The 26,506-nt window shown below is 39.2% G+C and overlaps 2 protein-coding genes across 5 annotated transcripts in view; both read right to left on the bottom strand.

Annotated features, from left to right (window-relative positions):
• LOC123517752 (ribose-phosphate pyrophosphokinase 1) overlaps positions 1-856 on the bottom strand; it is a 45,885-nt gene extending 45,029 nt beyond the window's left edge. For all 3 annotated transcript variants that reach the window (XR_006678565.1, XM_045278162.1, XM_045278164.1), the window contains exon 1: positions 642-856. Coding sequence is in view for 2 of the 3 variants with exons in the window: in XM_045278162.1 (XP_045134097.1) it covers positions 642-856 (215 nt within the window). In the remaining variant the exon portion in view is untranslated. The remainder of the gene's footprint in view (positions 1-641) is intronic.
• The window catches only part of LOC123517751 (zinc finger CCCH-type with G patch domain-containing protein-like), a 36,146-nt gene continuing 10,413 nt past the window's right edge, over positions 774-26,506 (bottom strand). Inside the window, exons 9-11 of one of the 2 annotated variants that reach the window (XM_045278161.1) lie at positions 25,084-25,254; positions 24,247-24,572; positions 774-899 (exon numbers count right to left, since the gene is read on the bottom strand). In XM_045278161.1, coding sequence (XP_045134096.1) covers positions 24,250-24,572; positions 25,084-25,254 — 494 coding nt within the window. In that variant the 3' untranslated portion in view covers positions 774-899; positions 24,247-24,249. Of the gene's footprint in view, positions 900-23,472; positions 24,573-25,083; positions 25,255-26,506 lie in introns of those variants that run through there. The other variant, XM_045278160.1, reaches the window with a different exon arrangement.

Here is a 26,506-nt window from a genome sequence, read left to right on the forward strand (position 1 = left end):
AATTTCTACGAAGATACCAACCACCAATCACGTGATAGGTTGGTGGAGGCAGTCTGGTAGCGCAGACGGGATGGGTCCTTCCGTCCCTTGCCCCGCCCCCAGCAACACCTATCCTCCTCAAGGTCACCACGCCGTGACCACTGACCACCCCGTCTCTGGTGTTACAAGGACTGACAACACTCCATCACCACATGCATGCTTCCCTCTCCACCACCTCCCTTCATACTGACCCTGCCTTTCCGTAAAATCGTTGTCTAAACACACACGAGCCCTATGTTTCCCCCAGCCCGCCACCGCCAGCATGTCTGACTGCCTGGATTCCTGGCGGCCCACCACGGGGTACACGAAAGGATACAAGCACGCAATAAGTCTTTATCCGTCTCATGCGCCTTAATTAACACCAGAATCTTTAGTTTCCAGTAGGTGTTACCCTCCGTGGACCCACAATGTCTGAGTAGCCCCGGTGGTCACCATGAATCGTATGCAGATCACGAATGGCGACCTAGCTACTATAATCCTAGTAACTAGTAGACACATGACTGCACCAAGACCTAGTCACCAACAACTACACGTGCACCTGTGGGTGTGATGAAGCTGTTGACATCACGACACAACTCAAGTAATTACGTTGTAAATCTTACCATGTTTCCAAATTTGAAAACTTCTTGGTCACCACCTTGCCTAAATCAATACCGAGGCGGTCCACCACTCTCTGGGCCAGGTCTGGGTGTGAGGACCCCGAGAAGATTTTAATGTTGGGCATCCTGGCAGGTAGAAGTTCCCCGAGCACAATATCAGGCCTCACTGCGTACGGACACTCGAGCACGGCAGCTACACCTCCACCTGCTGCTGGCATGCCAACACTGCCGACGCGCCGCCGCCGCCGCCGACCACCAAGGCTTCAAAAAAAAAAGAAAAAAGAAAAAAGAAAAAAGAAAAAAAAACATGATTACTATCGATCACTTGTGTTGCCGCATATACTTTATATGTATATGTGGTAGGTCATGATGCATACCTACTGCTCGATAGTCTGTGACGATGCTACCAATACACACAATGCTGTAAAGCGATAACAAGCAAGTTAAATTACATGGTTATCCCAGCTTTATGGTGAGCATAGACTGAGTATTACATAAATGTACTATCCTTCCTGCTACAACGAATGACTGGCGCGTTCACCACTACAACCACGCATACACAGCTGAAGTAAATAGAGAAGACCTCGCTACTATCATTCATTCAAGGGACAAGCTAGAGTTGTATAGTACTGTACTACATTATGTACCGAACAATAATTATTGAAGGCGGAAGAGGGTTTCCAAGCTTACTTGTTAAGTATATTGTTTATGAGAATACGATACTATATATGCGCAAACATCCATGGAAACAAAACTCTGGTTTAATGTAGTACCTAGTCTATAGTCTTATTCATAACTTCCTAGCTACGTAGGTTGAGATCATTGAAAATATTATTACAATGAAAGATATTGTTCACATATTTATTATCCATATGTAAATGATGGTGATGGGTGATGCCGTGTTTCCATTTCCAGCATCGAACTTAATTTATTCATCTATTCATTTCTATTTTGTTCTTCCCACGGTAATCTATATCGCTGACACGCAGCGCTCCACATGACTATCAATTATGGTATCATACTTTACTTCATGTTGTATTGTACAATAGATTAGTGTGCGCGGCTATTGTTGGAAACCTTTCGCACCCCAAAACAGACTGCAGGTATTATAGGTACCAACCAGGAGAAAGAGAGGGGGTGGGGAGAAGACAACTGCAATGGAAAAAAAAAAATGGAAGAGACGTCAGCAGTTAGAAAGCAGTCTGTGCATGACAGTTGAGGCTGGAAAAGGCCCGTTGAAGTTCCAGTCCCCTAGGTAAGGATAATGAACCAAAAGGATATATAAGAACAAAGAAAAGAGAGTAGCTGCAAGAGGCAGCCAGGCCTATATGAGGCAGTCCCTGTGTGTTTAAGCTACCTAATTCCATCTATCTTCCCCATCCATGAACTTCTTTTAAAGCTCCCTATTGACTCATATGTGTAGTCTTGCTTGATGGGATAAGTGTTGGTTCTAAATCCAGTCAGCAAGTGAGTGGACAAGGCTAGGTGACACAGAGCAAGGCATCAAATAGTATATCAGTAGACAAAGATACAGTAGGTGAAATTAGAGCAGTGTAATATCTTCATTTACTGAGATAAACGTCTGCACAACACCTGAAAATTTATGATGGTGTGGTAAACAAAAATGGAAAAGAATTAAGCTGTCAAACACTGTAGATTATTAACTCTGATATATCATTTCTGTGAGTTAGCTGAAATTGTAAACTAAATATTTCACAGGCTACAAGTAGAGATCTGTCACAAGTTGGTGAAAGGAATTCCATGGCTGAACAATAGAAGAAGCTGATCCTCTTAAGCTTCAGATTAAGCATGCTCAACATAAATTTCAGCTGTATAATGGCAGATACCAACACCAGGGGACATTAGTTATAACCATGGTCTTTATGAAGGATTTGAGTGCTGTAAAGCAATTTTATTTTAGAAGTTTATTTTCAATATGATAAAAACTGGAGAGTTCTGTTTTGATGCATATGCCTCCATCCCCACCCAGACACAATAAGCCAGCACTGAATGGATGTTTTTATCCTGTAATAAGATCATGCAGTAGATTGAAGATCATGAAGACATTTTATTTATGTAGCTTACTGGCGTAAGAGAATATGAAGCTATACTTACCTTGGGGTTCCGTTACCCAACTGACTCATCTGAACAGTTTCTCATAACCTGAAGTCACCAACATACTTAGTGTTCCACATGGAAAGACAAACTCAAGAGCAGGAATAACATCCCTGGTGAAAATATAGTACATAGCAATACATAAGAATTGATAAGGTGTCTGCAGTCAATACATATATTTGAACAATGGAGTAGTTTGTTCAATATACACCTAAAGGATTTGAATGTACTCAAGATCATTCTAAGCCCTGACAACAAGAAGCTTATTAACATTGTCATCATGATCATCCTAAACACCTATAATTACATTACAGGATAAAGACTTTCCTAACCTTCATCAATGTTGATGGCTGTCCACCTATTCCATGCAGCCCCCGATAAGAAATATTCAAGAATATAAAGCCAAGTAAGATAAAAAATAAATATAAAGATGGGACAGTATGAGCTTAGCGCAGCATACATACATACACACACACACACACACACACACACACACACACACACACACACACACACACATGCTCGGTAGCTCAGTGGTTAGAGCGCTGGCTTCACAAGCCAGAGGACCGGGGTTCGATTCCCCGGCTGGGTGGAGATATTTGGGTGTGTCTCCTTTCACGTGTAGCCCCTGTTCACCTAGCAGTGAGTAGGTACGGGACGTAATTCGAGGAGTTGTGACCTTGTTGTCCCGGTGTGTGGTGTGTGCCTGGTCTCAGGCCTATCCGAAGATCAGAAATAATGAGCTCTGAGCTCGTTCCGTAGGGTAACGTCTGGCTGTCTCGTCAGAGACTGCAGCAGATCAAACAGTGAAACACACACACACACACACACACACACACACACAGATACAAGTGATCAAAGAAAAGGAAGAATTAGTAAGAGATACAGTGGACAAAAAGAAGTGTATGGTTATATATGGACAAGAAGGAAAAAAGAAGCCTGTGAAATTTGTGAGGGAGAAGGAGGAGATGGTTAAGAAAATTATTTCAGTGGTTCAAGATAAAGAATAGTCTTGAGAAAGAAATAGAAAAATATACAGACTTGGTAAATATAGTGAGGGAACCAAAAGACCACTGAAAGTTAAAATGAGATCTTACATAGGGGTAAAAGAAATATTACCGAGGACTATAAAGCTGGCTGGTAAGACAAAATATGACAATATTTGGATAAAGAGAGATTAATCAGGTAGAGAGGGAAAAAGAAAGAGAACTGAGAAGTGAAGTTAAGGAAAAAAGCAAGAGAAGGACAGAGAATGAGAAATTCTACTGGAAGGTGCTAGACATGAGGCTGAGGAAATGGTATATTCAGGAGGGGGAAGAAAAACATTAAGAGTCATGTATACAAACATAGATGGATGTATATCTGGAAGCTTAGAAGTGAGAGATTAAAAACGTATTGGAAAAAGGACCAGACGTGGTATGTATAACAGAAACAAAGTTAAGTGAATTTTAAAGAGCAGGGATATAATGTTTGGAAGAGAGACAGAAGGTGAAAAGCAGGAGGGGAAGTATTGATAATGACTCGAGAGGATATACACGTGGAGGAGCTACAGTATAGAGATGGACATGAAGAGGTTGTAAGCATAACAATTAGGACCAGTGAGAGGGAAAAAAGGAGTATCATAGTAACATATGTGCCACCAAAGATAAATACACGGAAGCTTGATGTACATAAAGAAATGCAAAGGGAAGTGCTAAATTGCCTGGAAAATATGTTAAGGAAGGACAGAAGTGTGCTACTTGCAGATCTAAACTTCAAACATGTAAATTGGGAAGAAATGGATACAAACAGTCAAGCAGGACGTTGGGGGGAGGAAGTGTTACAACTGGTAATGGTAAACACATTGGACCAATGGCTGAAGGACTACAAGATATAGAGGCAAAAAAGAACCATCTATGCTGGATTGTGTATTCACAAAAAAAAAAAAAATGGAGCCATGTCCAACCATCAAATATCATAGCCTAATGGGAAAAAAGTTATCATGTGGTCTAAGAAATTGATTTTAAAGGATCAGGAAATTTTGAAATGCAATGAGAGGAGGCACAAACAAAAAAGACAGATTAAGAAGTTACTTTAGTGGTATTGATTCAAAGGCCTAGATAAGTACAGTGGTACCTCAACATACGAATTTAATTCATTTCATGACGATTGTTGTATATCAAAAAAATCATATATCAAATCAATTTTTCCCATAGAAATTAATGGAAATAGAATTAATTCGTTCTAGTGGTACGAATTTACACACTAAAAAAATTCAAATGCTTTAAATACCAACCAAATATAGATTTAATATAAGATAAATACAATGTTTATTGTATGCATGATATAAATGTACTATATTGCCCAAAATAACAACTTAACCCGCAAAACTCGGGACACGTCTATAGACGTCCATCACACAAGACTTAGGGTACGTTGATAAACGTTTAGGCTTTTTACAGCTATATTTTGGTTATTTTCTTCCCGTTTTCTTTGCTTGTGAGCCGACAACACTCATCAGGAGTAAACATATGCTATACGTCACTGTGTCACCAACTCCCACAATGGATGGTGGTCACGGTGTCCGATTCCGCCACTTCTCTCACGCGCCTTACTTATACACCACCATGTTGCGGGGAGAAAACATTGGAAGGAGAGTGGTATCAGAACAAGAGAGAGAGAGAGAGAGAGAGAGAGAGAGAGAGAGAGAGGATACAAGGGGCCCATTTTCTATCGCTCTAGTCAAGGCCACTGAACCCAAACGAATGCAAGGCCACGTCCACCGATGATACCCCCTCATTCAACCTGTGATATTTTGGTAACCATGACATTTAGAGACTTAAAGTTTTTTGCATTGCAAAGAGGAAGAGTTGCTTGTGGGCAGAACACCATTTGTACTCACTCGTTTATTGAATTTCCAAGTGTAATCAGGCTATTTTTTGTGTTTCTCGCCAAACTTTCACTTTTGGGACCCATGTTCACAGGATCTTGAGTTCACAAAACTTAAGAAAAAATACACTCTGCTGAGGAGCACAGACACATACATGCACAAAGGATGAACAACGATACACAATGCGGGTTGAATGTTCGGGTGGACGCAGGTAGCCGAGTGATCGCTGCGCCATCTACCGATGGCTATTCGTATCTTAAAAATATCATTGTATTTCGAGCCATAAATTATATGAATTTTTTCGTTGTATATAAAAAAATAGTATATTGGGGCGTTCATATCTTAAGGTATTACTGTATAATGAGGGAGTAAAGAGATATGTTCCTAAATACAGAGCAAAAGAGAGCAAACACACATTGTATAATACTATATGTACAACAGCTAAAAAGTGTAAGGATGCAGCTTGGAAAACATTAAAGAAGCAACAAAATGAAGTAAATAAGAAGCAGTATAAAGAGGCAAAAAAGAATATATTAGGATAAGAAGGGAAGAGGAGAGAAATTTTGAAAACCATATAGTGAAGGGATGTGAAAAGGAAGCCAAGCTCTTTTTTTATAAGTATATAAATGGGGAAATGACAGAGAGACCATCCATCTCCCCCTTGTACATCATCTATTACTCTTACATAAAAGCTTAGTAAATTTGTTATGCATTATCTTCCTTTTCTAACACCAAATTGGGAATTATCAATTATTTCATTTCCCTCCAGATATTCTAAATATTTTTCTTTTAAACACAGATCTTTCCCACAACACTAGTTAGTGACACTGGTACATAATTTAGGGGTTCAGTCTTTTTTCCTCCTTTGTATATCAGAACTATATTTGCTTTTTTCCATTCCTTTGGTACTTTCCCTTCCATAAGAGAGTTGTAGATTACATCCCAAATTGGTTCCACCAGTTGTTCTCTACATTCTCTCAGTGTCCATCTTGACACTCCATCTGGCCTTATTGCCTTTTATACATCCACATTTTCTAGTAATTCTCTAATTTTCTATTTTTGCACCATGGTCTCTTAATCCTTCCTGTGTCACTTTGTTGTTTGGCTCTATGAACTATTCATTAAATACTGCTTTAAAGCTCTCATTCATAAGTTAATTAATTTCTTCCTGTGTTTCATATATCCTATTTCCCTTAATTAACCTAGTGATGGGTTGACACAGTGTATCTAGATATTAAGGCTTTCAACAAAGTACAACATAGAAGACTCCGATGGAAAATAGACCACATGGGAGGAATAAAGGAAAATATCTTAAATTGGAGGACAGACTACTTAACAGATAGAGAAATGAGGACAATGATAAGAGACACCTCATCAGGCTGAGGACAATGATAAGAGACACCCCATCAGTGGTGTACCACAGGATTCAGTGCTGGCACCAATTATGTTCCAAGTATTTGTTAACGATATACAAGAGGCTTTAAGTAGCTACATAAATTTGTTTGCAGATGATGCAAAACTTTTGAGAGTAATAAGGAACATCGGATTGTATGGAATTGCTGAAAGATATTGACAAGATTTGGAAATGGAGCCAAAAATAGAAATTAGAATCTAATACCAGAAAATAACATGTAATGGAAATGGGTAAAAGTAATAGGCAACCTGTATGGGAATATAAAATGGGAGAAGAGGTTATAATGAAAAGGGAGTAATTATACAAGGCACCCTGATTCCAGAAAGATGTATAAATAGACTATTTGCTTCAACATACAAGACACTAACTAACATCAGGGTGGCATTCAATTACATGGATAAGAGTATGATGAAAAGATCATAACCACTTTAATAAGACCTAGACTAGAATATGCAGCAGTGTTATGGTCACCATACAGGCAGAAAGACATAAAAAAAAACTAGAAAGATTCTAAAGGACTGCTACAAAAATGGTCTTGGAAATAAAAGGATCTTCCATATGAAGAAAAACTGAAGTGAATGGAACGACCAACTTTGAAGGATAGACGGGAAAGAGGAAACCTAATAATGATGTATAGTTAATAAACTGTTTGGAAAAGATATACAGACAAGACCTAGAATCACTGGCAGAAAATGGAGGTAAACAAACAAGAAGACATTCCAAGATCATGAAAAGTCAGTGTCTGAGGAACACTAAAAAGTTCAGTTTTCCACTTAGGACAGTGGACATCTGAAATGGATTAAGTGAAGAGACTGTAACAGCAGAAAATGTGCACAAATTTAAAGAAAAGTTAGATAAATTTAGACATGAAGACATTTTACTATGAGCCCCGCTCAAACCCTGTGATATACAATTATGTAAATACAACTAGGTAAAAACACACACACACACACACACACACACACACACACACACACACACACACACACACACACACACACACACACACACACACACAAACACACACATCTACAGCAAGAGGAGACAATGGTGAGAAACATTGCAGAAAAGAAAAAGTGTGTGGTAGTGAGTGGATTAAAGGAAGATAATATAAGAAACTGGCAGGAGAGAAAAATTAAGGAGGAAGAGAAGATTAAGACCATGCTGAATAAGATCTCGGAAGAAGAAAATGCATTTGGAGAAGTTGAGGAATATATGAGATTGGGAAAGTATGAAGAAGGAAAGTCTAGAGCCATGAAGATAACATTAAAATCCCAAGTAGCTGCTGAGCATGTATTGAGAAATGCATGGAAGCTGAAAAATTCTCAAGAGACAAACATGATTTATGTAAGAAGAAATATGTCGCAGGAGGAAAGGGCTAAGATGAGAGAAATGGTGACAGAGGTGAGAGAGAGGAATGAGGCAAGAACAGAAGAAGAAGAAGTTTTTTGGAAAATAAGAAACGACAAAGTGTGGAAGTGGTGGACAAAAGAGAGGGAGTAAAAGACCAGACAAAGGAGCAGATAAGGAAGAAAGACATAAGAGTATCATATACTAACATAGACGGCTTCCTATCAAAAGATTAGAGTGTATGGACCATCTGATAAGGGATAAACCAGATATTATGTGTATAGTGGAGACTAAATTGAGACCGAATATACAAATAGATTGGTTTGGAGGGGGAAATTATAGAATGTGGAGAAAAGATAGAGTGAATAAAAGTGGAGGTGGAATAATTGTGTTAACAAGAAAAGACTTAATAGTGCAAAATGTGTGCCTTGGAGGAGACGAGGAGGAAGTGGTGGGTGTGGTGGTGACTGATGGAAGGCAAGATATCAATATTGTAACTGTGTATGTACCACCAAAAACAAGTGCATGGTCAAATGATCAGTATAATAGTATGGTGGAAAGCACATTGGAAAGAATGAGAAATGAAGCTGCAAAGAAAGCAAAAATGGTTATAGTTGGAGATTTCAACTGTAAAGACGTCAATTGGGAAGAATTTGAAGTGGGGAATGGTGGAGAATGGGGTGAGCAGCTATTAAATTATGCGGTGGGAAATTTGATGACACAGTGGGTGAGGCATCCAACAAGGGGAAGGAGGGGTGATGCCCCGTCGAGACTGGACTTGATATTCACAAAGGAGTAAATCTAGAAAATGAGATTGAGCATGAGTGTCCTTTGGGGAAGAGTGATCATGAATTATTGAAATTTGAGGTAAAGGTGGGGTTCAGCAAAGATAATGAAGTTGGATACAAGGAGGAATGCCTAAATTATGCTAAGGGAAGATATAAGGAGTTGAGAAATTACTTTGGAAATGTGGATTGGTCCGAAATGTACCAGGAAACAAACATGCAGTTAAAATATGAAAAATTTATGGAAATATATAGTGAGGCCGCAGAGAACTTTGTGCCAAAATATACTAAGAAAATCTTAAAGGGAGATCAATGGTTTAACAAAACCTGTGACAAGGCAAAAGGGAGAAGGAAAAGGCATGGGAAAAATACAAGAGAAATAATGAGGAAGTGGAGAGAGAAGCATATAGGAATGCAAGAAATAAATATGTTCAAGTGAGAAGAAGGGCACAACAAGAATTTGAACAGAGAATAGTGGAGAATTGTGAAAGTGATCCCAAAATGTTTTATAAATTCATTAATGGTAAATTACAGAAAAAGAAACAGTTGATAAATTAAAGGTTGGAGATTATATATATGAAGATACAAGTGTCATTGTTGAAAAATTGAATGAGAATTTCTGCAAAGTATTCACAGAAGAAACACAATTCAATCGACGGATGTTACCTGTGACAAGATGGATGCAAGAAATTATAGTAACAAAGAGTGACATTGCAAAAGTTTTGAGTCAATTAGATGTTAACAAGGCAATGGGACCAGATGGTGTGTCTGGAAGAATGTTAAAAGAATGTCAAGAGCAGTTGCTAGATCCAATTTTAGATTTAACAAGAACATCTATCAACACGGGACAGGTGCCAGTAGAATGGAAAAGGGCAAATGTAGTACCAATTTACAAAAGTGGATGTCGCATGGAACCATTGAATTATAGACCTGTTTCTTTGACCAGCATTATGTGTAAGATATGTGAAGAAGTGATCAAAAGCAAGTGGTGTGAGTTCCTGGAAAACAAAGAAATACTAAGTGAGAAACAGTTTGGCTTTAGAAAAGGGAAATCGTGTGTATCAAATTTGCTATGTTTCTACTCAAGAGTGGTCGATATTTTACAAGAGAGGGATGGATGGGTTGATTGTGTATACCTAGACTTAAAAAAAAAGCATTTGATAAAGTACCACATAACAGATTGATGTGGAAGTTAAGTAGTATCGGAGGAATAAGGGGGAAATCTGACGGAGTGGATGAGAAATTATTTGACAGGTAGAGAAATGAGGACGGTAGTGAAGGGAGTGAAGTCAGAGTGGAGGAAGGTAACCAGTGGAGTTCCCCAAGGTTCGGTGCTTGGTCCCATCATGTTCCTGATCTATATAAATGACATGCCAGAGGGAGTGAGAAGTTATATGAATATGTTTGCAGATGATGCAAAGATTATGAGGAGAGTGAGGAATATGCATGACTGTAATATACTGCAGAAGGACTTGGACAAAATATATGAATGGAGCAGGACGTGGCAAATGGAATTCAATACCAACAAAAGCTGTGTAATGAGAATGGGTAGAAGTAAATATAGACCATATAAAGACTACCAGCTGGGGGAAGACTGTAATTGAAGTCAGTGAAGAAAAAGACTTGGGAGTGACTGTACAGAGTAATCTGTCTCCAGAAAAGCACATTAATAGAATATTTGGAAAAACGTACAGCATGCTCCAAAGTATAGGATGGGCATTTAATTACCTGGACGGGAACATGATAAAGAAAATATTGACCACCCTGATTAGGCCACAGTTGGAATATGCATCAGTAATTTGGTCACCATACATGAAGAAACATGTCAAGAAACTGGAAAGAGTGCAGAGGTTAGCAACAAGAATGATACCAGACTTTAAGGAGGTACCGTATGAGGAGAGGTTAAATAGGCTGGAATTAAGCATGTTGGAAGAAAGAAGAGTCAGAGGATATGATAACAATGTTCAAAATAGTACATGGAGTGGACATATTGGATAGGGAGAACCTGATCACGATGGCATCCAGTAATTACCTAAGAGGACACCCAAAGAAAATACTGAAGGACTCCTGCACGAGCGACATCAAGAAGTATAGCTTCCGTATCGGAGCATTGATGCATGGAACAAACTGAGCGTGGATGTGGTGTGCGAGTGTCAGTCAAATGAAGGAAAAATTGGACAAGTGTGGACAAAGAGACAGGACATAGAGAGCTACGGCTCGGGCCCTGTAATCACAAATAGGTAAATACACACACATATATACACACACAGGGGATCTTTGCGATTCAACCATTCGCAGTTCGAATTATGGTCAATTCAAACTCAGTTAATTAATACCCAATCCTCAAGGTTCGACTGACTGACTCGCCAATTCGACATTCATATCTCGCGCGCCACCCACCCCAAATTCGCCGCAAACCTGCCAGGCAAAAGTGTAAACCGACGCTACCCCGTGTGTCACAGGCGGCGTCACACTACCACTTTTACGTGAACTTTTTCTGTCAACTTTTTGAACACTGTCAACTTTTGTCGACACTGGTCATCACACACAAGCTTGCTTCTGCCTTTGTCGCGTTTGTCAACTGTAAACAAGCATGGCCGCCCTTCACCCCCAGCAAGCCATTGATATTTTTTCGTTGCTATTTTTGGCCTTTAATGATCTCTATGAGAAACTCTTCAGACAGGTTTGTCCATTCATAAACAACAGAGCTGCTCATTTTGGCCAGCTTTTCCTTGGAAGAGAAGTCTTGGAACGTCACAGTGCCAGCGAAATGTAAACAAACAATTAACTACTTTTCACTGCTAGGCTAGGACAAAAATATATATATACAAATATATTTACATCTACTTATCAAGATTCTATTCATTTGAGATTATAGCATCATTCCAATTAACAAAAAAATTATTTTTATTATAAAAGTGTTAATTAGAATCCATAGATCTTAATTGGACAAAAATTTTTGTTTCGTCTGACTCAAGATGACAGAAAGCCACCTCCAGCCTCAGTCTTAAGAAGCACAATTTCCTGCCTTTCAAAGATAAGCTTGAGCTTATAAGAAAGTGTGAAGCAGGTATAGCTCACAGTGTTGTTGCAATGCAAATAAGTGTCCCTAGATCAAAAGTATTAACGATTTGGAAGAACAGAGAGAAGTGCTGTGAGACCACTGCAAGTGTTTCTATTTCCAAAAATATGCTGCACAGCACCCTAATGTGTTTAATAAAAATAAGCTAGATATAAATGAAGGCTTTAATAGTACTGATTTAGTCTAAGTTAGTGTTTTCTAGAGGTTATACTGATGTTTTGAGGGAGTCTAAGCTGGAGGTTGCTCCCTATCCCCCCTAATTCTTAAGTATCTTATGGGAAAAATTGGTTCACAATTCTGATAAACGTTGATTTGACCGATGTAAAAGCCCCCTAACCTCGTCGAATTGCAAGGATCCTGTGTATATATATATATATATATATATATATATATATATATATATATATATATATATATATATATATATATATATATATATATATATATATATATATATATATATATATATATATATATATATATATATATATATATATATATATATATATATATATATATATATATATATATATATATATATATATATATATATATATATATATATATATATATATATATATATATATATATATATATATATATATATATATATATATATATATATATATATATTTTTTTTACATTACAAGGGCACTGGCCAAGGGCAAACAAAGTGTTGGAAAAAAAAAATCCCGCTGGTTGCCAGGCCCTGTTAAGAGGAAAGTAGAAAGAGAAAAACAAAAAATCTAAAAGGAGGGTCCAGTTAACGTAAGAGGTGTCTTGACACTCCTCTTTTGAAAGAGTTTAAGTCATAGGCAGGTGGAAATACAGACACAGGTAGAGAGTTCCAGAGTTTACCAGTGTAGGGAATGAAGGAGTGAAGATACTGGTTAACTCTTGCATTAGGAAGATGGACAGAATAGGGATGAGAAGAAGTAGAGAGTCTTGTGCAGCGAGGCCGCAGGAGGGGGAAGGCATGCAGTTAGCAAGTTCAGAAGAGCAGACAGCATGAAAACAGCGGTAGAAGACAGATAAAGATGCAACATTGCGGCGGTGACTTAAAGAATCAAGACAGTCAGTTAGAGGAGAAGAGTTGATAAGACGAAAAGCTTTAGATTCCACCTTGTTTAGTAAAGCTGTGTGTGGATCCCCCAGACATGAGAGCCATACTCCATACACGGGCGGATAAGGCCCTTGTACAGAGCAAGCAGCTGGGAGGGAGAGAAAATGGACGAAGACGCCATAGGACACCTAACTTCTTGGAAGCTGATTTAGCAAGAGTAGAGATGTGAAATTTCCAGTTTAGATTTTTAGTGAAGGATAGACCGAGTGTGTTTAATGTAGAGGAGAGGGAAGTTGAGTGTTATTGAAGAAGAGAGGATAGTTGTCTGGAAGGTTATGTCGAGTAGATAGTTGTAGAAATTGAGTTTTTGAGGCATTGAACAAAACCAGGTTTTCTCTGCCCCAATCAGAAACAAGTGAAAGATCAGAAGTTAGGCGTCCTATAGCATCTCGCCTTGAGTCATTTAATTGTTGTTGGGTTGGGCGTCTGTTGAACGCTGTTGAATAATGCAGGGTGGTATCATCAGCATAGGAGTGGATAGGGCATTGAGTCAGATTTAGGAGATCATTGATGAATAATAGAAAGAGAGTGGGTGATAGGACAGAACCCTGTGGAACACCACTGTTGATAGTTTTAGGGAAGAACAGTGACCGTCTACTACAGCAGCAATAGAACGATCGGAAAGGAAACTGGAGATGAAGGTACAGAGAGAAGGATAGAATCCGTAGGAGGGTAGTTTAGAAATTAAAGATTTGTGCCAGACTCTATCGAAGGCTTTCGATATGTCAAGGCCGACAGCAAAGGTTTCACCGAAGTCCCTAAAAGAGGATGACCAAGATTCAGTTAGGAAAGTAAGAAGATCACCAGTAGATCTGCCTTTACGGAAACCATACTGGCAATCAGAGAGAAGGTTGTGAGCTGATAGATGCCTCATTATCTTCCTATTAAGGATAGACTCAAAGGCTTTAGAAAGGCAGGAAATCAAAGCTATAGGGCGGTAGTTAGAAGGATTGGAGTGGTCACCTTTTTTAGGGACAGGTTGAATGTGAGCAAACTTCCAGCAAGAAGGATAAATAGAAGTAGAGAGACACAGATGAAAGAGTTTGACCAGGCAGTGAGCGAGTTCGGAAGCACAGTTTTTGAGAACAACAGGAGGGACTCCATCCGGACCGTAAGCCTTCCGAGAATCAAGGCCAGAGAGGGCCAGGAAAACGTCTTTATAAAGAATTTTAATTTTAGGGATGAAGTAGTCAGAGGGTGGAGGAGTAGGAGGAATATGCCCAGAATCATCCAAAGTTGAGTTGGTAGCAAAGGTTTGAGCGAAGAGTTCAGCTTTAGAAAAGAAGAGACAGCTGTAGAGCCATCTGGATGAAGTAAAGGAAGGAAAGACGAAGAAGTAAAGTTGTTAGAGATATTATTGGCTAGATGCCAGAAATCTCGAGAGGAGTTAGAATTGGAAAGACTTTGACATTTTCTATTGATGAAAGAGTTTTTAGTAAGTTGGAGAATAGATTTGGCATGATTACGGGCAGAAATATATAGGGCATGAGTTTCAGCAGTTGGATGGCTACGGAACCGTTTGTGAGCCGCCTCTCTATCATTGACAGCACGAGAACAAGCAGAGTTAAACCAAGGCTTTTTAGCTTTAGGGTTAGAGAAAGTATGAGGAATGTATAGCTCCATGCCAGAGATAATCACCTCTGTTATGCGCTCGGCACAAAGAGAAGGATCTCTGACATGAAAACAATAATCATCCCAAGGGAAATCAGAATAGTACTGCCTTAGTTCCTCCCACTTAGCAGAGTTAAAATGCCAGAAGCACCTCCGCTTAGGCGGGTCCTGAGGCTGCACTGGAGTGATAGAACTGGTAACGGAAATTAGATTGTGGTCGGAGAAGCCCAACGGAGAGGAAAGTTTAACAGAGTAAATATATATATATATATATATATATATATATATATATATATATATATATATATATATATATATATATATATATAGACAATGAAACCTTGAGTTCCAAGCGCTCCAGTTTACAAGTATATAATGTGTGATACGAGCCATCATTCTGTCAGTTTTTTGCTATGACTTGCAAGCCAGAATTTGAGTTATGAGCCAGCTTGAGGTGCACCGTCACTTTGGTGCGCACAGCAACACCCAACATCCCATTTCTGGTGTTGTGCTAGCATTTTGTGCTTCTGTGCAGTTATCTAGCTAAATTAAATTTGTCTGATCACTGGTCCTATGCAAGTGAAGACAATTGACAGTGCTGAGAAGATAAAGCAGATAATGTTAATTGAATTAAAGCATTCTTTTTTTTTTTTTTTTTTTATGACCTATAGCACCTGTAGGCACACTTGAAGAGTATGTGGGAAGCGCTGTTCAGCTTCCACCCATTAGTGGCACAGGCAATTTTATTTATAGTGGTACCCATATTATATATCACCACCCAAGCGCATCTTCGGTGTAACCACCTAGAGCCTGGGTATCATGGTGACATGTAGGTAACTTTAAACCACTCGACAAATGGCATAGTTTTCAAAACAGTATGTGGTGGGATTCAAACCTACGCGTGGATGTCTGTCCGATCCCATGCTACCACCTTATCTACTACACCACCGTCTCCCTTGAAATCATATAAAAGCACAAGTGAGGTGTGAAGTGAAAAAAATTGTAGCAACTAAATTGAGCAATAAAGTGTGACATTAAGAGTGTTATGAGTAAGCTAGATTCAGAGAATAAGCAAGAGTTCATGGCAAACAAAAGTGACTGAAAGAAGCACAAATAAAACAAACTCCTTCCATCTTCTATGCTGCCTGGTGCCTACCTCCTCCACCCTCCATCTCTGCCACCATCTTCCGCTGACCCAAGTTATCTGATCTCTGAGGTGAATGTACTTTACAAAACCAGTTTAATTATATTATCTGCATCATCCTTTGTTATGTTTTATTATGCTTATTAAACAATAACTGTTATTTATAAATTCCTTTTTCTTACCTAGAAATATGTACACTTAACCCTCGGCTATCGCGCCCCATTGGGGCCGAAATAGCTGCGCCATAGCCAAAAACACGACAGCCGAATTGATCTTGGCGGGAAGGCGGTTTTGGCCAATGAGCGCTCATGTATCCCATGACATAGCTGGGCGTGCGATAGCAGGCATATGAGGTCATGATAATGAAATTTTAGCAGCTTTTCATGGGTGTGTGATAGCAATAAAACGCGATAGCTGAAGTTGCGATAGCCGAGGATTGACTGTATAGAAAAAAAATGTGTGTAAATCTGGAAGGATGGAATGGATTAACTGCATTTCAATTAATCCCAAAGGGAAAAATTTACTTGAATTACGAGCAAATTAAGGTATGAGCTCCATCATAGAATGAAATGAACTCCTAACTCAAGATAACACTGTATAATAAATATATATATATATATATATATATATATATATATATATATATATATATATATATATATATATACACACACACACACACACACACACACACACACACAATAAGCCCTGCATGAGCCGGACTAATTGGGGGAAGGCCAATCTGAGTTATCTGAATATCCACTTTACCTGAGGAATTTTTTTCTTCTTTTTTTAACATTTTACGCACCTGTTACAGCTAAGAGTTGATGTGATCTGTGCAATTATGTGAATAAATACTACATACATGGCACATGCACACACATACACACATGCACAGTCACAATTTCGATCCAGACACACCCTCATGGCACAAATACACACTAGCATGCAGTGCAAATACACACACATGCAGTGCAGATACACACACATGCAGTGCAGATACGCACACATACACGCACACACACACACACACACACACACACACACACACACACACACACACACACACACACACACACACACACACACACACACACACACACACACACACACACACACACACACGCACACATGTCGAAAATACTTCTCTTATGTGAACGAAAGCTGAGGTAGACAGTGCATGGGTGTCAGCTGTGTAAACAATGCATCTCTAATGGCTCAAATAACTCCTCAAACGACACAGACAATGTAAGAGCTATATGGGATATTTTAGCCAATGTGAAGCCATGCAGCCTAACATTCCTCAGCCAATGGGCAAATAATCCCTATCAGTGTCATCATGACAGAACATAAAAAGGAAAAAACAATGGAAAAAATTAAATAATTCCTGAAAGTGTCTGACTTATCCAATATCTGGATTATTTGTGTCCAACTTAATCGGGGTTTACTTTGTATATATGTGTGTGTGTGTGTGTGTGTGTGTGTGTGTGTGTGTAAGTGTGTATTTACCTAATTGTATTTACCTAATTGTAACATACGGGAAAAGAGCTATGCTCGTGTTGTCCCGTCTCCATATCTATTAATGTCCAGCTTTTTCTTAAAATCATGAATATTCCTTGCGTTGACCACTTCCACGTCTAAACTATTCCATGCTTCCACCCTTCTATGAGGGAAGCTATATTTTTTCACATCTCTCCTATAAGTGGCCATTTTAGTTTTTTCCCATGCCCTCTCGACATTCTTCCATTCCACATACACAGATCTTCCCTATCCATTTTTTCCATGCCAATCATCACTCTGTATATTGCTATCAGGTCTCCCCTTTCTTCTGTTTTCCAGGGTTGGAAGTTGCATTCTTTTCAGTCTGTCTTCATAAGTCAAATCTCTTAAGTCAGGCACCATTTTCGTTGCAGCCCTCTGTACTTTCTCTAGTTTCCTTATGTGTTTCTTTAAGTTCGAGCCCACTGTATTGTTGCATATTCAAGCCTCGGTCTTATCATTGCAGTAATTATTTTCTTCATCATTTCTTCATCTAGATATACGAACGCCACTCTTATGTTCCTCAATAAGTTCAATACTTCTCCAATTATTTTGTTTATATGTCTCTCTGGCGATAGGTCATTGGTAATTGTCACCCCAAGGTCTTTTTCTTCATGACTGGTTTTATGTCTTCATTTCCTATCTTGTACATACTCCTGATTCTTCTTTCACTCTTGCCAAACTCTATTTTCTTGCATTTTGTCGTGTTGAACTCCATTTGCCATGTACAGCTCCATTTCCATATTCTGTCCAAGTCTTCCTGGAGTAGTTCGCAATCTTTGTCACATCTCACTTTTCTTAACAATTTTGCATCGCCTGCAAATAGGCTCACATAACTGGACACCCCATCCACCATGTCATTTATGTAGACTGCGAACATTACTGGTGCCAACACTGATCCCTGTGGAACTCCACTCTCCACCAATCCCCATTCTGATGGTCTGTCCTTAATTATTGTTCTCATTTCTCTTCCTACCAAAAGTCTTCCATCCATTTTAGTAAACTGCCATGCACTCCTCCTACCATTTCAAGTTTCCAGATCAGTCTCTGGTGTGGTACCTTATCAAAGGCCTTTTTTAAATCCAGATATATTCCATCAGCCCAACCATCTCTTTCCTGTATTACATCTATCACCCTCGAATAGTAACATATCAGGTTTGTCGTGCATGAACGCCCTTTCCTAAAACCAAATTGACACTCACAAAGTATGTCATTTTTCTCCAAGAAGTCTGTCCATCTAGTCTTCACCACCCTCTCACACATCTTAGCTACCACACTTGTAAGTGACACTGGTCTATAGTTCAATGGGTCTCTCTTGTTACCTGATTTATAGATTGGGACAATGTTAGCTCTTTTCCAGTCTTGGGGCACTACGCCTTCCCTTAATGAGGCATCAATTACTTCACAAACTTTTTCTGCCAATTGCTCCCTGCATTCTCTTAAAATCCATCCTGATACCCCATCAGGTCCCACAGCTTTTCTCACTTCTAAACTCCCCATCATGTTCTTGATCTCCTCCACAGTTACTTGAAACTCCTTCATAATCCCTTTCTGTTCCATTACCAGTGGTTTGTCAAAAGCAGTCTCCTTTGTGAATACCTTCCGAAAGCATCCATTCATAGCCTCTGCCATTTCCCTGGGATCTTCACTGTATACTCCATTTACTTCTAAACTTTCAATACTTTCTCTATTTTTGATGTTGTTGTTCACATGTCTGTAAAAAGCCTTGGTTGGTCTTTACATTTATCAATTATATCCTTTTCTTGTTTCTTTCTTTCTTCTCTTCTAATCAACACATATTCATTTCTTGCTCTTTTGTAACTTTCCCACTGCTTAATCCGTCTTTTCCTTCTCCACCTCTTCCATGCATCCTCTTTTCTTGTTCTAGCCTTTTCACATCTATCGTTAAACCAGTCCTGCTTTCCAACTTCTCTATGTTGTCTTATTGGTACAAATTTTTCTCACCTTCTTTGTATATTTTTATAAATTCCTTCCACTTTTCATTTGCTCCTTAGCACTCTTGAATTTCATCCAATTTGTCTCTTGAAAGAATTTCTTTAGGTTTCCAAAATCTGTCTTGGCATAATTCCATCTTCCCACTTTATATTCTTCATTTCTTCTAGATTTCTCTTCGTCTATCACCTTGAACTCCAAAACTGCATGATCACTCTTTGCTAAAGGGCACTCCACCCTCATCTCCTCAATGACCATTGGCTCTGTACTAAAGACCAAGTCCAGTCTTGACGATGCTCCTCTCCTCCAAACCTAGTATCTTCTTTGACCCACTGAGTTAACACATTTTCCATTGCCAGTGTCAATAGTGTATTTCCCCATGTTGTCTCTGATCCTTCCATTGACCAGTCCTCCCAACACACCTCTTTACAATTAAAATCTCCCATCATTATAGTTCGTTCACAGCCACCCAACATTTCTTCCAGACATGTTCCTGTATCACTTATCATTTCTTCATATTCCTGTACTGACCATGCATTTGTCTTAGGTGGTACGTACACCACTATGTAGTGCCTCTTTTTTCCTTCATTAGTTTCTGCTCTGATCTTTAGCACTTCTGCCTTTCCCATACCTTTTTTCACTTGATCCACCTTTATATCTTTTTTAACCAGCAACATCACTCCTCCTCCCATCTTACCTACTCTATTTCTTTTCCAAACGTTATATTTCCCTTCTCCAACCTTCATCAGGTCTTCTCCTCTCTCAGTTTTGTTTCAGTAAGACCCACAATATCTGGGTTCTTGTCCCTCAAGTAATCGTTGAGTTCTAAAATCCCCGATATCACTCCATTTATGTTGGAATACATTACATTTCGCTCATATGTAAGTTTCTTTAGTCCTTTCTTGCTGTACTTTTCTGGGTTATGAACCACTTCCTCAGTCTCATATCCAAGATTCTCCAGAAAAACTCTTTCTTCTCTTCTTCTGTCCTCTCTTCATTTTTTTCAAAGCCTCCTTTCTCAACTCATTTAACATTTCTCTTCCTTTTCACCGAGATCTCTTCTCAACCAAATCTTCCTTGTTGTTTCCTGCTGGGCTAGCCTCCATGACTTCTCCACCAATTCATCTACATCCTTTTGTGACTTAAGTTTGATTCTTATTGGCCTCATACCTTCTCTTGTGAACTTTCCAATTCTATGGAAGTCCTCTATTTCTTGTACTAGGTCTTTTCCTCCTCTTGCACCACATTAATGATATTATTTATCACCTTTTTATGTTTTTCTCTCTCCATTTTACTCGGTGTCTTATCCTCCTCCACACCAAATATCACCACACATCTCTTTTGTCTACAGTTTCCTCACCAATGTCTCATTTGACTTAATAACCTTCACCACTTTCTCAGCTATCTTCTCTTCTATGATCTGTTGATCTATAATTTCAGCAAGGCCCAAAGTTTTCTCCCTGACTCTTTGATTTCCTTTTCCAGACTTGCAACTTTGTAATTTACCTCCTTTCTTTCCACTTCCTGACTTTTTTCCATTCAGCCTGCTTCTCCATCACTTTTCCTAGAGATTCTCCACATTTTTCGCAATTCACTTTAATTAGCTTAACTTCCTCTTTCAGTGCTGCATTTTCCTTCTTCATATCGGCACAGTCTCTCTTTACATTGTCATAACTCGTTTCCAGGCCCTCATACTTTTCAAACAGTTTTTCAATTTTACCTTCTAACTCCAGAATTTTCTTCACATAAGCTCTCTTCTCCATTATTCCTTGAAACCCTGTGAAGTCTGATTCCTCTTTCGAGTTCACGGCCGCCATGTTGCGCAGACGTAAACAAACCAGCTGATGGCTCAAACGCAGGCTACAGTTTATATTTACCTTCACTGGACATTATTTTGCTAATCAACAGTTAACATGACTATATGGAGACGGGACAAACATTACCAGCTCCTTTCCCACCTTGGTTACTCTTAGGTAACTGTAGAATTATAGATGATTGCTCTGGAGCTCAGCGACCACCTCCGCCATCGATGTGTGTGTGTGTGTGTGTGTGTGTGTGTGTGTGTGTGTGTGTGTGTGTGTGTGTGTGTGTGTGTGTGTGTGTGTGTGTGTGTGTAATTCACTGTAATTCACTGTTTGATCTGCTGCAGTCTCTGACGAGACAGCCAGACGTTACCCTACGGAGCGAGCTCAGAGCTCATTATTTCCGATCTTGGGATAGGTCTGAGACCAGGCACACACCACACACCGGGACAACAAGGTCACAACTCCTCGATTTACATCCTGTACCTACTCACTGCTAGGTGAACAGGGGCTACACGTGAAAGGAGACACACCCAAATATCTCCACTCGGCCGGGGAATCGAATCCCGGTCATCTGGCTTGTGAAGCCAGCGCTCTAACCACTGAGCTACCGGGGTGTGTGTGTGTGTGTGTGTGTGTGTGTGTGTGTGTGTGTGTGTGTGTGTGTGTGTGTGTGTGTGTGTGTGTGTGTGTGTGTTTTTTAATGTTACGGCCTATAGCACCTGTAGGCATACTTGAAGAGTGTATGTGGGAAGTGCTGTTCAGCTTCTGTCCATTAGTGGCACAGGCAATTTTATCTATAGTGGAACCCATATTATGGCCCATATCATCACACAAGTACATCTTTGGTTTAACCATCTAGAACCTGGTTATCATGGTGATATGTAGGTAACTTTAAGCCACTTGACAAATGGTATACCTTCAAAGCGGTATATGGTGGGATTCGAATCTACGCATGGACGTCTACCTGATCCCACGCTCACCACCTTATCCACTACACCACCGCCTCCCTATATATACAATGGTGTCTTGAGTTATGAGTTTAAAATCCAAATATAACCACCAAATAATATTATTGTACATAATGGTTCAGAACCATTTAGTCAATAATAATTTCAAAACAACATTAATTTCATTGTCAACAGAGTGCTAACATTTGCTACATTCTTATCAACAAAATGTTCACCCTTTGCCAGCTACCCCATCTCCTACCCTTATTCAATCTCTCTCTATGTGGAAGAGTTCACCACATTCCCTACTGCACTGTGTGGTCTCAGTGTCCTGAGGTGGTGAGTGACCACTCCAAGATATTTGGCAGCACAGGTTTTCAATAATAATTTCAGAGCACATTTGACACAAATAATGAGCTCAGAATTCAGAAAATCCAAAATATTTAGTGGTCATCTGTTAAGGAGATTATTTGTGAATCTCCAGTCATCAAATAAACATTGAATGCACCACATCACAGATGTCATGATGGGATGATGTGAATGTAAATGAAAATGCTGGCATGGGTCCAACAGTGCAGGAAATGCAGTGTGGAGTGACTCAGAGTGAAAAACAGGACATGGACATGTGATAAGAAATGGATGACAATAATTTTATGATGAGAGAGAGAGAGAGAGAGAGAGAGAGAGAGAGAGAGAGAGAGAGAGAGAGAGAGAGAGAGAGAGAGAGAGAGCACTTTGACTATGCAGTAAGGAAGAAAAGGGACTTTTCTGCTGTAGCCAACAGTATAGGGGAAGTACTCAGAGGGACTCTACCACTACAGGTACAGTTAGAGGTGTGTGTGTGTGTGTGTGTGTGTGTGTGTGTGTGTGTGTGTGTGTGTGTGTGTGTGTGTGTGTGTGTGTGTGTGTTTACCTAGTATTTACCTAGTTGTAGTTTTCCAGGGCCTGGGCTTTATGCTCGTGTGGCCCCGTCTCCACATCTACACTTATCCAATCTTACTTTAAAAGTATGCACACTCGTTGCAGATACTACTTCTTCATTTAAACTGTGTGTGTGTGAGTGTGTGTGTGTGTGTGTGTGTGTGTGTGTGTGTGTGTGTGTGTGTGTGTGTGTGTGTGTGTGTGTGTGTGTGTGTGTGTGTGTGTGTGTGTGTGTGTGTGTGTGTGTGTGTGTGTGGTGCACATACTTAAAGGTGCTGTATAAAAGAGCTTCAAAATGGGTTTGTATAACTTCTTGCCACTAGACACAATGTGAGAGAACAATTGTGGATGTGATCAGCATGGGGGTCTTTTCTGCACATTCTGTAAGTGCATTTATATTTTGAACTCATGGATGTTCCTTGATTGCATATCTATTTTCAAATCCTAATTACCAATAATTCAGTTTAAAAAACTACAATTCACATGCTCTATGCAAACATTTAATTCTTGTTATTTTGTACTATGTTGTCATCAGCACTCTCTTACTTGTATGTCTACCATTCCAGCCTCTGTATCTCTTTAAATAGCATAATTTTTCTTCTTAATAACAACTTTAGCCAGTGACTACTGTCCTGGTGAAAGCTTAGAGCTCAAATATCAAATCTTGCTAAAGGTAAAGGTAAGACCTTTCAGATAATACAAACACTCATCCTCTTACTCAGGAATGGAGAGCTCTTTGCTCCTCAGTGAAAATCTACAGCAATCAAAACCTTGTGTGTGTGTGTGTGTGTGTGTGTGTGTGTGTGTGTGTGTGTGTGTGTGTGTGTGTGTGTGTGTGTGTGTGTGTGTGTGTGAGGGCAAATGTGCAATACAACACAAGTACAAGTGACAAGACTGCTGTATGAATAGAATAAGTGGGTGAGAATGTTAAGCAGGTACACTACACTTACAGCTCAAAAAACACAGTATTTCTTTGTGTCCCTCCTCTTCTGTTGCTCTCCTTGTACCTTCATCTCAGCTTCTTTAAACTTTTGTAGCTCTGACTTTTTGGCTTCTAGTTTAGTGTTTATCATGCCGAGTGCAGCTTTGTTATTGCTTTGACGAAGCTTTGCCTGTTCCATTTTTTGCACTTCCTTTTCTAGTTGCCGAATATTTTCACTGATCTGATAGTTTTTCATATTCAGATTTTTTGCAGTATCCTTCTGCAGGACAGTTGAACAAATATTCACAGCTGGTTTTTGCTTGAGGTCATCAGCATCATCTTCAGAGGTGTGACCTGAAACAGAAATAACCATCTTAGCTAATTACACTTGATACTGTATTGTAAACATCATTGACATTACTTTTTCCTGTGACAATATGATCAAAGTTAAAATTTACTGCCGCTTCTGCTGCCTTCGTAAATCACTGGCATCATTGCTGGATAGCAACAATTAAGATTGCAGTGCAGACAATACTGGACATTTAAGATGTATTCAACTAGTCATAAATGAAATATTTAGTGAAATAGAGCATTCAGCCTCCTTCAAAGCAATCACCTTTACAGAGGAAACATACAAAACATATATTAGAAACAACATGAATATATTCAGAACAGATGGTTTATCAAATAAATTTTTTTTTTTAAGTTGCCAGTCTATATCAGTTACATTCTTATACTCATGGTTTCACTACAAGCTGCACAGTGTTACTTAACATTGTTACACTTCACTAAGTATTACTGTCTTCAATGAATAAAATGCCTTGGCTTTCATTGCATTGCATTATATTACATAATAGCACATTACCTTTTCCTCCAAGCTTTTTATTGATGATGTCAAACACAGATGTCTGCTTCCTCAGTCTCTCTGCAACTTGAGCTGATTTAGCTTCTTCTTTTCTTTTCTCTCTATCAAGTCGTTTTTCAACTTCTAGCAACTCTTCGCCATTGGATGCTTCTCGAAGTTCCATACAACGATCTATAACAAAACAATACCTTAAATGCAACTTGTCGTCCTCTGCACAAGCCCAATGCCATTTAAGAAACAAGAAAAAACAAAAGTAAATATAACAAAATCCAAATTAACCACAAATATGGTAAAATTATCATTTAATATTCAACAAAAAATTAAATAAACATTGTCTTGGCATAGATTCTAATTTTGACACTCAAGCATATATATATATATATATGTATATATATATATATATATATATATATATATATATATATATATATATATATATATATATATATATATATATATATATATATATATGTATGTATGTATATATATACAGTAAGGTCCCGAGTTAAGTCAGAGTTACGTTCCTGAAACATGACATAAGTCGATTTTGTACATAACTCGAGTTTTTGTACTTTCAAAGCATATTATCGAGTTTTCAACCAATCATTTTTTATGGTTATTCAGGTAAGTAAAAGGTTATATTGTTATATTGGTATATTATTTACAACTATGTAGGAATGTATTGATTAGGGCCGTGAACGCGAAGGACTGCAGGTTGCCGAGAGGGGCGGCCTGAGGCCGCCAGGAGGGTGGGCAGGTCGAATGTTGTGACGCCCAGGGCGGGACAGCTGGGAGCTTTGTGGAGTGCGGTAGGAGTAGAAGCGTTATATAAGTAAAAGGTTATATTGTTATATTATTTACAAGTATGTAGGAATATGAAATACAAGCTTGTTTTTGTTGTTGATTAGGGCCGCGAACGCGAAGGACTGCATGTTGCCTGAGGCCGCCAGGAGGGTAGGCAGGTCGAATGTTGTGACGCCCAGGGTGGACAGCTGGGAGCGTAGTGCAGTGCGGTGGGAGTAGAAGCATGGGCAGCGGAGCAGGAAATGCAATAGGGATCAGCAGACAGGCGCAGATGGTGCAAGTGACCTGCAAGTGTCGTGTGGCCCAGACGAAGGTTCCGGAGTTGTTATTGTTGTGATAGGTGTGCGAGCCCTCAAGGTCGTCAACCTCCCCGTTGTCATGGTAACGGGCTTCCCATTTTCTTCTTCACTCCCTTATACACAGCTGCTGCCTCCCTTCTCATGTCTTTTAATTATGTCCACTTTTTCTTGTAGCGTAATGGTTTTCCTTTTCTTAGCATCACTGCTATCACTCAATAGTTTTCTTTTTGGTGCCATTGAGCAAGATACTAAGATAGTCAGCAAACGCAGATGTAGGAACACTCTTGCCAGGGGCAACGGTGTGGTGGAACTGAGGTACG

The sequence above is a fragment of the Portunus trituberculatus genome, chromosome 42 (genome assembly GCF_017591435.1).
Source record: "Portunus trituberculatus isolate SZX2019 chromosome 42, ASM1759143v1, whole genome shotgun sequence".
In the NCBI taxonomy this organism is placed as follows: domain Eukaryota; kingdom Metazoa; phylum Arthropoda; class Malacostraca; order Decapoda; family Portunidae; genus Portunus; species Portunus trituberculatus.